This window comes from Lactuca sativa, unplaced genomic scaffold, assembly GCF_002870075.4.
Source record: "Lactuca sativa cultivar Salinas unplaced genomic scaffold, Lsat_Salinas_v11 Lsat_1_v11_unplaced_70, whole genome shotgun sequence".
Classification (NCBI taxonomy): domain Eukaryota; kingdom Viridiplantae; phylum Streptophyta; class Magnoliopsida; order Asterales; family Asteraceae; genus Lactuca; species Lactuca sativa.
Window position 1 is genome coordinate 2643 of NW_026440253.1, and position 15473 is coordinate 18115.

The 15473-nt window shown below is 34.4% G+C and overlaps 1 protein-coding gene across 1 annotated transcript; it reads left to right on the plus strand.

Moving 5' to 3' along the window:
- The first annotated feature begins 9014 nt into the window (after positions 1–9014).
- LOC128129562 (probable serine/threonine-protein kinase WNK5) lies at positions 9015–14225 on the plus strand. Its single transcript, XM_052768024.1, has 7 exons — positions 9015–9756; positions 11319–11584; positions 12035–12258; positions 12338–12495; positions 12683–13007; positions 13101–13481; positions 13585–14225. Exons 1-7 carry the CDS (start codon positions 9667–9669, stop codon positions 13950–13952), a joined length of 1812 nt encoding a protein of 603 aa, XP_052623984.1. The 5' UTR covers positions 9015–9666; the 3' UTR covers positions 13953–14225.
- The last annotated feature ends 1248 nt before the right edge of the window (positions 14226–15473 follow it).

A 15473-nucleotide genomic window follows, 5' to 3' on the forward strand; every position in this document is an offset into this window, starting at 1 on the left:
AGCAGGAAAAGGAGCATATTAGCTAGCAACACTCGAATGAGACATTTTTCCAAGATCCTAGAATTCTATACATCTCAAAGCATATTATATGTAAATAAGGTCGATTGATATCGAACAAAACCAAGGTGCACACGTTCTTTACCTTAAACTTTTCATCATTACTTATTTTCTCCTCAAATACATTACTAACTTAAGCATCGGAGGGGTGTTAGCTAGACTAACACCTAAACCTAGCTAACATTTTCCATGCAGAACAACGTATAGCTAAGGATCTCCATAAGCAATGATCCCGAAACATGAGGATCCTCAATGTTGAAGATCCTAGATCACAAGGATCCTCAAGATTGAAGATCCTGAAACATAAGGATCCTCAAGATTAAAGATCCTAAAACATAATTCTCTTAACACGCACAGATCTCTGCATCTTAACAATTCCATTATATCAACGGTATGATTTTTATACTATTATATACACAAGCTAGAAACTGATCATCTCTCCTACGTTTAAGGGTACTTAATCCCCTCTGAGGTTTAAAGAGCTAATTACCTCTTTCACACGAACTAAGGTTTGTACACCTCGCTTGAATGGATGATAACTATGGGATACGAATAAGGGGATCATTTCACGATACAGTGACTAGGGAACCCTCTTATCTTTGAACATAAGTTAAGATCCTTAGGGTTTATAACATTTTCATGTTATCCAAACATTGGGATCCTGCCCCAATGATTACTTAAGGCTTATGACATTTTCATGTTATCAAAATTTGGGATCTTACCCCAGACATTACATAAGGTTTATAACTTATTTATGTTATCACACATTGGGATCTTACCCCATAAATTACATGAGGTTTATAACTTCTTTATGTTATCACACATTAGGATTTTCCCCAGAAAATACACACGACTCATAATATCTTCATAAGTAGGGATATTCCCCATGAGATATGTCACAAATTGGGATCCTCCCTATTATATAACATTAACATGTTATTAATTGGATTTATGGTGTTACCCAAAAATGTTGTCAAAGTCTATAACCTAAACAGTTTATCCTAAGAAAGGGATTCCCCCGTATGATCTAATGACTAAGGATCCTCATCATTAAGGATCATCGTCGCTATAGATCCTTATCAATAAAAGACCTTATCATCAAAATTCAACAGCGATCCTAAGTTCTTTTCCAAATTAATATTTATCCTTAGAAAATTCTAAGCTTGAGAAGCTTATGAAGCCTAAGGAAAAACTCGAAGACCATCAGGTTCCATATGTCCTTATTCTCGAAAAACTCTAAGTAAAGTTGAAGGATCCTAAACTTTCTAGGATCCTAAGTGAAAATCATTTGGTTATTGGAATTTAAGTATACTAAAACTAATTCACTAAGAGAATTTTGTCTCGGATTGTTTGCAGGAACCAAGTTTTCCGGGATCCTGATTATTTAAGGATCCTAACATCATAATAGTTATCAAGAGAGAGAGAGATAAAAAGACAATACTACCATATCATTCAAAAAACTTGCACACCAACCTACTAAGGGAAAAAGCTAAATGTCTTGCATAAAACAAAAAGTACTTAAACTAACTTCTTGCATGCCTAGACCTTTGCTTGGTCATCATCGGTCATGTCCTTCTTCTCCCATCCTTCGGTCAGCAGCAGTACTGGATCCTGATTGGCGGTAGCAGGATTGCCAATCAATTTGCCCAATGCCTCGCGTCAATCGTCCACATCCCAGGAACCTCCATTCTCCAGATCCTCCGCCAACTTGATCATAGCCTCCAGGATAGCCATCACAACACTTGTCTTCGCATCGGCAATCACCTCCTCGAGATCCGCATAATGCTCATCCTCCTTCTCAACCTTTTGTTTTCTTAGCAACTCCACCCTCTGGAGGAGTTCCTCGTTGGTGGCCCTTCAGGTTTTCTCCTGCTCTTTTAGAGCAGACTCAGCTTTCTCAGCACGGACACTAAAATCATTGGCAAATTGAGAAACATGAGTGGAGACCTAAAATAAATGTGAACATCAGCAAAAGAAGAGACATGTATGATAAATTAACAATGCTTATAAATAGGAAACTTACAACTTGGGAAAACAAGGTCAACTTCCCGAGAGCATCCTCGATGCTGAGATTCTCTAGGCTGAAATCTATGGCCTTAGAAGTCTTCTACTTACGGGATCCTGAAGCCTTAATTGTAAGGTCTATGTGAGATCTCTTGGGAAGAGGAAGGGTGACACCTTTTTCTTACTTAACCTTGATCAAACCACTAGTCATATCGTCTTCAAGATCTGCCAAACAAAAAAAAAGCCTTGGATCGAGTAGTCTTGGAACTTGCCAAAGACCCCTATCAACTCAAGATCCTTATCAGTCTAAAAGAAGTTTCCAAGAAAGATAATGTTACCAGTAGCCATAGAAACGGTGGTAGAAGAACCCTGTTGGAGACTGGAATGTTCGAGCTTGAACGACCTATCAAATGCAGGAAGTGCAAGAAATTTGGAAATCTTGTCCTCAGAATCACCAGTAGCAGGTCCAATCTCGGACTGTTTTGATCAACTTAATGATAATATTTTTCAAAATTGTTCTACATGAAAAACATTCAGGTTTATACGTTTAAAATGACTTCTCTCAAGTTTTCATACGATTTTTCTACAATTTTTGGTTAATTTTACAAAACTGTCTATCAGATTTGAAATAATATCGGACCCGCCTGTGAAGGTGAGCAATTTCACACTTGTTAGAGGCCATTAAAAATTATGAGAAAAATTGTCAACAAATTAGACAAAATTTCCAAATTTCCAGAATTTACGGATCCAAATTTAGACTTGCGATGATTTTTCTACAAATTTTCCAACGACTAGGTCAGAAAAGCCAAAAACCAGAAAAATGTGTGTTTTCACAAAAATCAAGCCAAAAATGATCTTTTTAACAAAAAAAATGGATTTAAAATGTTATTTTTACCACACACTAGTCATAAACACAAGTTTTGAACAAAATGGGGACTAAAGTGTTATTTTCACAAAAATTGGGCCTTAATTGTAAATTTTTTGCTTAATGGGCCAAGAACGTCATTTTTACAAAAAGTGGGCCTTTTATGCTATTTTAGTGAATACTTGAACCAAAACCAACAATAAAATAACAAACAGATTATTTTTGATCATTTTTAGGTTACTGGGCCTTAATGGCCCATTTATATGTTTGATAGGTTTTGAATACTATTTGCGTGCTATTTAGGCCTATAAATACCTTACATGTGAAATGGGCCTTAGTTGTTCTTTTACATATATTTTGGGCCCACGTTATATAATCTCATTCATATTAGGTTTTGAAATGACTCACATGTTTATCGATGCCCTAGTGGCTCACTTACATGGTTCGTTGGACCTGGAATGAGTTTTATACGTTTATCTTCGCGTAAATTCGATTAAGGATCTAGTGAGTTTTGTCGGTTGACACCTATTAATTGTATGATCGTAGTTTGTAGTTATAATCAGAGTCTCTTTGAAGGAGAGCGGGGTTTTGTGTATAGATCTATACGGGGATGACACCCCACACCTGAGTTGTTTGCTACAGTTAGACTACATCGGTCTAGGGTGACTATAACCTTATTCTATTTTTCAGTCGGCATTCACAAACGCCAAGACAGGAAAATTTTTCATAATTTAGTATGGTTATGATGGCTCACTTAGAGGAATTAACATTATGAAGTTTGCAGAAGACTATTTTCTTTTATGTTAGATTACTCGGAAACTTACTCACACTGGTACTGTACCTCACTGTTGGTATGGTAGCATTATCTATTCTTCTTTTTCAGGCAACATCGGGTTGTCTGGGGGCATTCTATTTACATTTTCTTCTATCACCTTTTGTATTCTATTAAACAATAACACACATGCATTAATACAAGATCGGACATAAACATACCAAACTATTTTAAGAAAATGCAGAATTTTCTTGTGATTACAAAGTTATACAAAACATTTTCTCAAATATACTCATGAACACACCAACATTATATATGTTAACATTTTTAAAATAACTTGTATTCTCAAGGACTCGTTAAGCAGAAGAATTAGCAAGAATATGGGATTTTGTTTTGTGTACTCTTAAACATCATACATTGAATGTTTTGGTCATGTTATTTAAAAGATTGCACTTGATGTAAACAATGGCAGTTGTATTATATTATGCATGGTAATGATGATGTTATGTTTCATTTATATTCACTGTCATGGTATTTCAAGATGAAGTCACATACAAGCCCCCGGACGTTTCCGCCGTCTGGTTTGGGGGTGTGACAGATTGGTATCAGAGTATTGTTTATAGTGAACTGGCATATCTAACCATACAAGATATGCAACTATAAATACAATGGGACTAAATTACTCTAAAAATAATAATAAAAATACCTACCTATCTGTGCATTTTAGAGTAATAACACAACAAGAACAGTAAAAGTCTTCGGAGGATTTGAACATCGGTATTAAACCCGGGCAGTTATGTAGTCGTATTGGGGGTGAATGTAACCTGATCAACTACATTCATTCAAAATACGACCAACATGTGTTCGAGAGTAATTGTGATGGACAATGAATAAAAAACTTACCATTTAATTATCCAAAGAGCTTATAGAACCAAACCTAAAAAAAATTAAAATACTATAGGAGTATTTGGTGTGCTATTTGTTTCTAGTATTTATACCCCTTCGTGCAATACACTATAGACGGGTATCATTAGCCAGGAAACCCCTATCTCCCTAGTCAGGGAAAAGCAAGGTGGCTCGACCCAGAGGTAGAACTAGAAGAGGAACATGAAGTAGAACTTGCAGATGGACCCGCCGAGTCAGTAGTGGACCTCGAAGAGGAAGAGCCCGAGGGCAATGACGATGATGCCACGGATGCAGAATCCGATGTCATCAATCCTCCATACATGGCCAGAGTACCGACTTATCGTATGGGCCCAGTGGCCCCACGCCTCATAGGCAATCGATATTGGAGATAGATTTACCAGCAGTGGATACGACCACACTACGGTAGGAACCGGGGTTTCTTCGATCTTAGTCATAGAGGACCAGCTGACCGAGGCCTCCCAGTCATGGTCCGGCGCATCCGAGATATTGATAACCAAGCTCAGGACACCCCAAATCAAACGGAACAAATGTGGTTGTTGTTGAGAGAGATTAGAGACAAACACAGGAAGTGAATGGACACTCTCGAGCAAGACAGATAGTTTGGGAGGTAAGACTATGAGATACCGAGCGATAAGTTACTCGTCTTCGAGGTGCATCTACTTCATCAGCACCACCACCAGACACTTTCCGCCACAATTAGGATCAGCCTTTTCTTTTCTCCCCTTACTATCTGATATGACTCTCTTTCGTGTACTTAGATGGTACTTACCAATGAAACAATTATGTGCTATCTTTATTTCATGTTATTGCATAAATTCAATTATATGCACAACCGAACCCTCAAAACTGCTAGCTACTCAAGGATCTCAAAACCAAAACAACCCATATACTCTAAGGATAGACGTAGAAATCGTGCCAAATTTCCGATTACCTACTACCGTAAATACATCATAGCGATGTAGATGGAAACAATGAGAATCATACGACAAGAATGACACCCTTAAACGCTACGCGGGACACCCAAACACTTAACCAAAGTGTTTTCCGCTCCTGTGAGCACGTATATTTGTTTAATTAGTATTAAATATGCTAATTGTATATAAACATATGTTATCATATGTTAAATAGGTCATTGTGTGTGTTCAAGTCCTTACGTGACACCGAACGCCCAAACGGCACCTTCATCGGACCTACTTACACCAAGTGAGTTCATACCCCTGAATGAACCTTTTAAATGTTTTGACATGTTTTATAAGGGGGGAATACAAGTTAAACATGTCAGTTATCATATCAATCACATGTGATTGATAACCTGCATGCACAAGATTTTACCACTGTACACTGTTTTTACCGAGTAGGACACTATAAATGGCTTTCAAAAAGGGTTTTCACTTGTTCAAGTTCTTACTTTTATTGCTTTATCAAAGTTCCATTTTCAAACTGATTTATGAAAGATCCCCAAAGATTTCTAAAGGTTTTCACACTTATTTTACTAAAGAATACAAATGCGATTTTCCTGAGTATAAAGGTTTTTCCAAGGTTTTCATGTATACTTTTACTTGTTAGTTACTGCTGCTTCACTTATACTTATTTTTAAACTCCTACTCAATAACGCTTTCACTTCGTGATGCGTTTATACTTGGTATTGTCTCTATTTCGCGTATACTTGTAGTCGCTTATACTTGATAGACGCTCTTACTTCACTTATCGTCATTTCCACTTCGTGATACACTTACACTTGGTACACTTACACTTCACGATTCGATTATCCCACTCTGTACGCTTATACTTCATGAATCGGATGTTCCACTGTACATTTATACTTCACGACTCGGATGTTCCACTGTACACTTATACTTCACTGTATGATACCACTTGATACACACTCAAGCGTAGTTAGATGTATGTTTGTGCTTGTATAGATGCATATAAATAATGATTGAAGGACTTAGGAAGGCTTGTCCGCCCTATTTCCTTTTCTTCGTTGAGATGTGGTCTGGTGGGATCGGATGTCCATCCGAAGGTCGTTTGATTTATTAGTTATATATTATGTACACAAGCATAGACATACGGGTTTTCTTCAGTCATTTTAGTTAAGAGTCTCTACCTCTAGGTCAGCACTTACTACCCACTGTTTGGAAGTCTCTACCCACTATTTGGGATGCATCTTCAGGACACGGCCTTCTCCGTCGTCTAGTTGGTAACCAGAGTCTCCTGTAGGGAGAGCGGACATTGTGTGTATAGATCTATACGGGATTGACACCCCTGCACCCTGACTGCTAGCTACAGTCCACGGCTCACCAAGCCAAGGGGTGACAAATGTCACATTATATAGACGCTTGTAGGGCGTCTGGTACTCTAGGGTCGGTTAGTATGGTTACGAGTATCCCGGGTTACCTTATAATTCATGGCCTTAAGGTAACGGTATTTCGCCAGCAATTTACACTGTATGCTGGTAATTTAATTTCAGAGTCACACTGTTTTGACCTTACAAGACGTATCTTTCATTTGATATTGTCTGGGGTTTGTCTCCTCTGTTTTGACCTTACAAGACGTATCTCTCATTTGATGTTGTCTGGGGTCTGTATCCACTGTATTCACAGTATTCACTGTATTCATTGTATTCACTGTTTTAGACCATGCTAGACATATCTTTCATTTGATATTGTCTGCGGTCTGTATTCACTGTTTTCGACCTTACCAGTTGCACCTTTCATTTGGTACCTTCGGGGGTCTGTGTCTCTATTTGTTAGACTGAACCAGGCGTGTCGTTCGTTCGATACTCTCCTAGAGTCTATGATTCCTTTGCCTTAGTCAGCAGTCCTTACTGCTGAGGCATATGTTATTTCCCTGTTGTCTCTTGCTTTCTTTAATAATCAAATTCAGTATTTTGATAATGATAGCAATTAAGGGGAAAACCACTTTTTATCACATAACACTGACCAGTCTTGGTAGAAGACTGCTTTGATAAAGAAAATATAGGATTTTCTGGAAAGGACTCTAATACACTAAAATCTCTTAAACTACTACTTTTATTAAAGTTATTTGAATGAAAACGTCACTAAATACTTATGAACTCACCAACATTTATAATAATGCTGATACTCGCTTTTCAAATAACTTGTATTCTCAGGTTAGCATTAGACAGGTACATCCCCGGAGCTGTTGATGAAGATAGCTTAGTACCACGCTGTATTTATTCTATTACTTGTATTACTTTGATGTATTAATGCAACCATGTAAAACTATTACTATTAATGCAATGTTTTGTTGTACTTTGATTACTATAATGCATGTGTTGTGATACTTGACATGACGTCATCCACCCCAGAACGTTTCCGCCGTTCCGGTTTTGGGGTGTGACATTAAACGACTTCATTTTTTGGTGCAAGTATTACTCTTTCTTCAAAATAATTTGGATTGTTGAAGTTTTCAAGAAATGATGGATATACAAATCAGTTAATGAACATATAGGATGACAAGGTTAAGTAATAAGAAGTTCGTCAGGAAAATGAATAATCACATCACCATCATTAGAACTAAAAACATTTGCTTCTCTTAGTTGTACTTCAGATGGATCACTTCTAATAGTCAACCTCATGTTCTTCGTTAATTTTAGTACTTTGCAATTGCTCCATATATATGAAGAACTTAAAGACACATCGACAATTTCTTGTCTGCTACCCTTGGAAACAAATGGTAGAATTTGTTTGAAATCACCTCCAAATACTATTACTTTGCCTCCAAATGGTATATGTGAGTTGCTAACATTAACTGAACTTAATACATCCTTTAAAGTCACATCCAAGGTTTCAAATGCATGTTTATGAACCATTTGTGCTTCATCCCAAATAATCCATTGATGTTGTTGTAGTAATTTGGAGGCATCGATGTTTCGCTTTATAGAACAAAAATATTCTTCATTAAAATTTAAAGGAATACCAAAGTCAAGTGTAATGTTCTATCTCCAGTTAATAACAAAGAAGCAACACCGCTTGAAACAACATTTAAAACCTAGATTTGTTGTTTTCTTTTACTTTTAAGTTTAATTATTTGGTTAAAATATTTAATTTTCATTTATGACTGATAAATTTCTTTTATAATTTGCATCAAATATTTTTTGTGGGATTTTTTATTTTTGCCTCTAACCTAAAAGAAGCATGAACCGCCCCTTAAGCTATTTATATGAAATGATTATTTGATCACAAAGACATTAGAATATTTTATACAATTAATACAAAGGATAATATTGTCTTTTACACTCTAAGATAAACTACACAATCGACTTTGCATAAGCAAATAGCTAGTTTTCTCTATATTATATTTATTATCTGTGTCAATTTCGGTAGGTTTCTAATGCCTTCTATAATAACATCATTTGTTGATATATCAAGTCGCTGCAAACACAACCTACCAACTCATTTTGTTAACAATTCAAAGAATCCTCTCTTTCTCCCCCCTTCTCTTTGGCTTCCAAATCTCTTTTCATCTCTACAAGAGTTCAATCTTCTGAATTATTTTCTTTTTCCTCAATAATCACAAATGGCATTCCCCAAACGTGGCCACAGATTTTTCAAATTCAGGGGCCAGATTTCTTGTCAACTTTTAAGCTTTTAAATCTTTAATATTTCATCAATCAAAAGCCAGTTTATTTCTTATATATAGAAAAATATATATTTTCTCCATCTTTTTTGCTTCATTTATCAAATTAAATGGCTTCTAAGGGACACATTTCTGGGTCTGAAGTTGCAGTGATGGCTTGGATTATGCTTAGGATCGATTACTCTATGCTTTTCTGGCTCGTTTTTGGTGTTTTTCCTTATGAAAACCATGAAGGGAGACCTCCGATCATCTAGCACTTGATTACCCATCGTTTTTTTAATCATCTACGTTACTATTTACAGCAAATTCTGTTTTTTTTTATTTGTTTTCATTTATTTTTTCGGAAGAATTAAATTTTATAGTGTTTAAAGGACAATTAGTTATTAATACTTGCTACTTTACAAAGAAATAGTTCATTGTATCACCTTCAAAAGATACCATGTACAGATCGCGAAGCAATGATTCCATCCGTGGAGCAAAATCACAACTTGAGTACGCTGAAATGGATCCATCGGGTCGATATGGACGTGTAAGTTTTTTTTTCTTTATTTTTGGGTTTTATTCTTTATATTTGGATTAATTAATTATCATAGGAAATATGATAGATTTGTGTTTTTCAAAACATAAATTACTCATACTGTTTATGCACAATATTGAAGTAAATGCTCAACTCTTAACATACGAACATGATAATGCTACTAATCTTATTTTATTAATATATTAATGAAAATTTTGAAGATTTAGTCATTAGTTTCTTTTAAAAAATGATTATAATTTTCATAACTAACTCGAAACTAAAAAAAAACCGTCGGACGGTATCAAAAGCTGGCTTCATCACTAATTTTTTTAATTTTAATTTTTTTGCTCATGTCATTAGAAAGTTGACCAGCATTTTAATAGTCGGAATAATGCATAATTATATAAGTAATCTTGTTTCATTTTTTATTTATATTATTCCTTTCCTATTTGGATTTAAGTAATCGGTGTCTCTATGACTTTATCAATTAACGTTTAATAATTTATTAGAGGAACAGTTTTTTGTTTATTTAATTTAGAATGTATACGTGTTGGGTCGACATGGTTTTTTTTAGACTTATTAGCCGGTCATCAAATAATGCTGCTACAAAAAGGTTAAAAGATTATAAAAACATGCTGGTAAAAATCATACGAATTATATTACTTTTATATAATTTTTATCACCATTTTTAACATCTAACATTAATAATAAATAACTAGCAGGACATTAACACCTAAATTGTTAAAAAATCATGATCATAATCGTAATATTCGTATTTCTACAATCTCATATAAATAAATCGATCCCGATAACATACTTGGATCGTTTTTTTGGGTAAATCAAAGGTAGATAATAAGATCATTATTATTAATTATTTTTTAATATTTTGTCTTGGGCTAACTAAATGAATCGAGTATAAACTTTAGAAAATAAATTTTAATTGTTTATTGTTAAACAAGTTTATAACTTGTAGGAATCACGGTTACAAAATTAATTAAACCTTAATACCAAAAATTCAAAATTATTAATCAATTATTTTAAATAAATTATTAATTAAGACATATTTTTAGTTATATAAAATTATAATCGTTGATTTAAAAAAATGTGTGACCTTGTAATATGTATTAATTTGATTTTAATTTTTATTATAATATTATTAATTTAATGTAATTAGAGTGGAAAATTTTAAAATTTGAAATGGAAAATCAATAGATTGACAAGTGGCATGATATTAATTAAGATGCATCATAGAATGACATACGACAAAAGAAAAATAAACCTATTCTTTTATTAAAATAGGGAAAGGGAGATGATGTATTGTAGACATATTTTTTATGTTTTAAATTATATTTTGTAGTATATTTATTACTTGATGGATGACAATGTATTTTATATGTTTTATAATGATTTTGGTAGGATGTTACTATCACAATCTTGAAAACCCAAAAATGGTTTTATATTGGATCCGATCTTTATGCTCCTGATTAATGTCATTTACAATTTTGCATATAAGTAAAAAAAAATTACATTGCTATATAGTACATTTTTGAAAGAGGCATTAATGTTGTTTGTAGTTCAAGGAAGTTCTTGGGAAAGGAGCAACCAAAACAGTCTACAAGGCATTTGATGAGGTTTTAGCACTCGAAGTGGCTTGGAACCAAGTGAAACTCAATGACATTTTCCGATCACCCGAGGACCTTCAACGCCTATATTCAGAAGTCCATCTCCTCAAAAACCTCAATCACACATCCATAATGCGATTTCACACATCTTGGATCGATGTTGATAGGAGGACTTTTAACTTCATAACGGAGATGTTCACTGCCGGAAGCCTCAGAGAGTAATCACTAAACTTAATTCCTTAGCACATGACTTATATCAAATATTTTTCCACATGATTGCTTTTAATTTTTAATTTGAAGTTAATTTCTTTAAAGGTAACTTTTAGTATTAGTGTGAAAATAACTACATTTCTTTAGGATTTGTAAGCTCTAATGTTCTTTTCTTCTTTTTCTTCTACTTGTTTAAAACTCACAAACAAAATTTTCTATTAAATTTCAAGATAAACTCAAATGTTTACATCCGCCCATTTAATATAGGACCGATATAAATTGGCATAAATTAATTAAACTCGACAAAAATGTACTCAAAGTTAAATACCTTGTCGATCACATTATGTGACAAAGTTTTTGGATCACGTCGATTAAGCCATTATGTGTCTTTTTTTTTATTGTTTACCCTTTATTGCTTGTGTAACATCCTTAATATTCTCAACACCTTGATTTTGCAGGTATAGACAGAAATACAAGCGAGTGAACATACAAGCGATTAAAGATTGGGCACGTCAAATCCTAGAAGGCCTAGCTTATTTGCACAACTACGATCCTCCAGTCATCCATCGAGATCTAAAATGTGATAACATCTTCATCAATGGCCATCTTGGTCAAGTAAAGATTGGGGATCTTGGGTTAGCTGCGACACTTTGTGAATCACAACATGCTCATAGCGTTATAGGCAAAGTTTCTTGACATGCTTGTTTCTCTTACTTATTTCTTCCTTGTAGATTTACTAACTTTTATTATGCATGAAACAGGTACGCCTGAATTTATGGCACCTGAAATGTATGAAGAAGATTACGATGAGCTTGTGGACATTTACTCATTTGGCATGTGTGTTTTGGAAATGCTTACGTCTGAATATCCTTATAGTGAATGCTCCAACCCAGCTCAAATTTATAAGAAAGTCACTTCGGTATGATTGATATATGATTTCAACAATTAGACACTTTGTTACTCCATCTTTTCCCAAAAGAGTCTTAATCCAATCTTTTTGAAAAAAGAAAACATATTTCGAAAATAAAAGAGCATCTATAGGCTTTTGAAGTGTATTAGCGTATTTCAATTATAAATGTTGAAAAATTAATACTCCAAATTGTCAGGGAAAGTTGCCGAACGCATTCTATCAGATTGAAGATGCAGAAGCTCAAGAGTTTGTTGGAAAATGCCTACAAAATGCATCAAGTAGGCCATCTGCGAGAGATCTATTGATGGAACCTTTCCTTCTTGTTGAGGACATCGATCAAACGATGAATAAGTCAACAATCTCTACCCAAAAGCCTACTTTCATCGAAAAGAAACCTGAAAAGATGATTTCTTCATTTCCCAATATTGTTCCAAAAAGGACTACTGATATGAGGATCACGGGCACCATGAATGTAGAAGACGATTCTATCTTCCTCAAAGTACTCATTTCTGATAAAACTGGTATGCAATAGAAGAGATTAGTTGTTTCTTGGTTATACTAAACCAACATTTTCGTAATTGGATCATTAAATGTATATTTATATGAAATTATAGGTATAGCAAGGAATATATATTTTCCCTTTGATATTGCAAGTGACACAGCACATGATGTTGCAACCGAGATGGTGAAGGAATTGGAGATTCACGATTGGGACCCATTTGATATTGCTGAGATGATTAATAAAGAGATTGTGACTTTAATTCCGACTTGGAAGAAACAAACAATGTGTTTAAAAAACCTTCATCATCATAGCTTTTGCTACGATGATGATAATGATGATGACGACGAAGACAACACCCCTCACCCTTTCCATTCTTCTTCCTCACAATCATCATCTCAATCTTCTCTCCAGAGCCTGTTGAGACGATTCGATGCAGTACATGTTCAAGCGGATAATACCATGATCTCTTCAACTCTTGATCATTGGAATCGAGGTAAACTCTAGTTCTAATGTAATACCTTTACAAGATGGGGTTAGCTGTGGGGACTTGTGATAGATATGTTTTGGTAATATCTAATTTTACGAACTGGATGTAGGTAAAGCCATCAATAATGATGATACGGATTCTCAAAGTTCATCTTCATGTAACTACTCAAACTTCACTTATTGCTCAGATATTGAAGAAGAATATGGTTCGAGATCATCTATAAGACAAGACCAACAACTTGTTGGGAAGGAGAGCTTTACTAGGTTTTGTGGTGAAGAGAGAGTAAGCACAAGATGCAGTAGGCAAAAAGTACACCAAGAAACAACCCAACATAGGAATATAAGGAGGACACGATCAGTGGTTGATATTCGCAGTCAATTGCTTCACCGTTCCCTAGTAGAGGAGATTCACAAGCGTCGTTTATTCAAGACTGTTGCTGCCATTGAGAACATTGGCTACCATGAGCCAACTTGGTGAGTTCCAGGAAGTGGTTTAGGATGAACAACAACGACTTTTCTAGGAGAACTATAATCAAATATAAAGTTGTACAAAGAAATAAAGGTTTGAAGGGTGAGATTTGTGGTTTTGATTAATGATGTGATATTTGTAATGTTAATGGTGTGTAAATCATGATAGCATGTATGCAAATAGTTTCAACCAAAAGTTGCATATGTAATATGAAACTTTGGTGCAATAAAATTACTGTGATATATGTAATGTTCAATTAAGATGTTTCATTTGATATCTGAACTACCACAATGTTGTTTACCTTGTTGGAATCTTGTGGTGACTTCAAAGATGCCATGCAGCCTCCTTGTCGACATCTCATGCTAATGAGACAAGTCACTGTTGTCTTCGTGATCTTGTGTGTAGATAACATACTACTCATAATTAATGATATTCTAAAGAGTATAAACATCAAAGTCTTGGATTGGAACTATGAATAATCTAGGAGAAGCACCGTATATCCCTGGAATCAAGATCTATAAGGATAGATCTAAGTGGCTACTTGGTCTCGGTTAAACTAAATACATTGAAAAAAATCTTGAAATGATTCAATATGAAAGACTCCAAGTATAGAACCTTGTCAATGCAACATGACATAGCCCTGAGCAATGTCCTATAGAACTGCTAAAGTGAAACACGTTGATTGGAGTCCTTTATGCTTCTACCATCGGATCCATCATATGTGTCATCTTATGTACTCAACTAGATGTGGTGTATGCTTTAAGCATGAATAATACATATCAATCCAGGTGAATCTCAATAGATTCATGTCAAGAATATTCTTACATACTTACAAAGGACTAAATATATGTTCTTAGTTTATGTAGATTGGGATAAGGACCGCAATGTAAAGTGTTACATAAATTCAAACTTAGAAACTAATTGAGATGATTCTTGATCTTAATTGATCAACTATATCTTCATCATGAATAGATGGAACAGTGGATTAGAGCAGGTGAAAGTTGAGCCTAGTTGTGTAGTCTACAAGAGAATCGGAATATAGTAAAGCCTAAGAAACAACTCATGAACCTATTTGGATTATGATTTTCATTGTTGAATTAAGTGTAGTCCCTAACATTGAAAACCCTATGTAGATATATTATCATTGTTGGTGCTTTGGTACTTGCAAAAGAACCGAAAATAGCTAAAAGGAGATAACATATTTCATGGAAATTCCATTACATTAGCTATGTCGACACAAATGAAATCACTATTCTTAAAGTTCATAAAAATTGAAATAAGGTAGATTTGCTTACAAAGTTCATGCCTCGTGCTAATCATGGTGATCATATTTTTATACACTCGACTTCGTTTCACTTGAAGCTTATTTTGAATTGTAAATTTAGTATTTGGATATTTGGAACATTATATATATATATATATATATATATATATATATATATATATATATATATCCATGATTAACATTTGTTTATTCTAAACACCCATAGTTAATCATGTTCTATAATAACTATGAATTTAGACTAATTT

Coding starts and splice junctions, on each gene's coding strand:
- LOC128129562 (XM_052768024.1), top strand. CDS start 9,667: ATGTACAGATCGCGAAGCAATGATTCCATCCGTGGAGCAAAATCACAA. Junction 12,259..12,337: donor ACATGCTCATAGCGTTATAG/GCAAAGTTTCTT, acceptor TGCATGAAACAG/GTACGCCTGAATTTATGGCA. Junction 13,482..13,584: donor TCTTGATCATTGGAATCGAG/GTAAACTCTAGT, acceptor AACTGGATGTAG/GTAAAGCCATCAATAATGAT.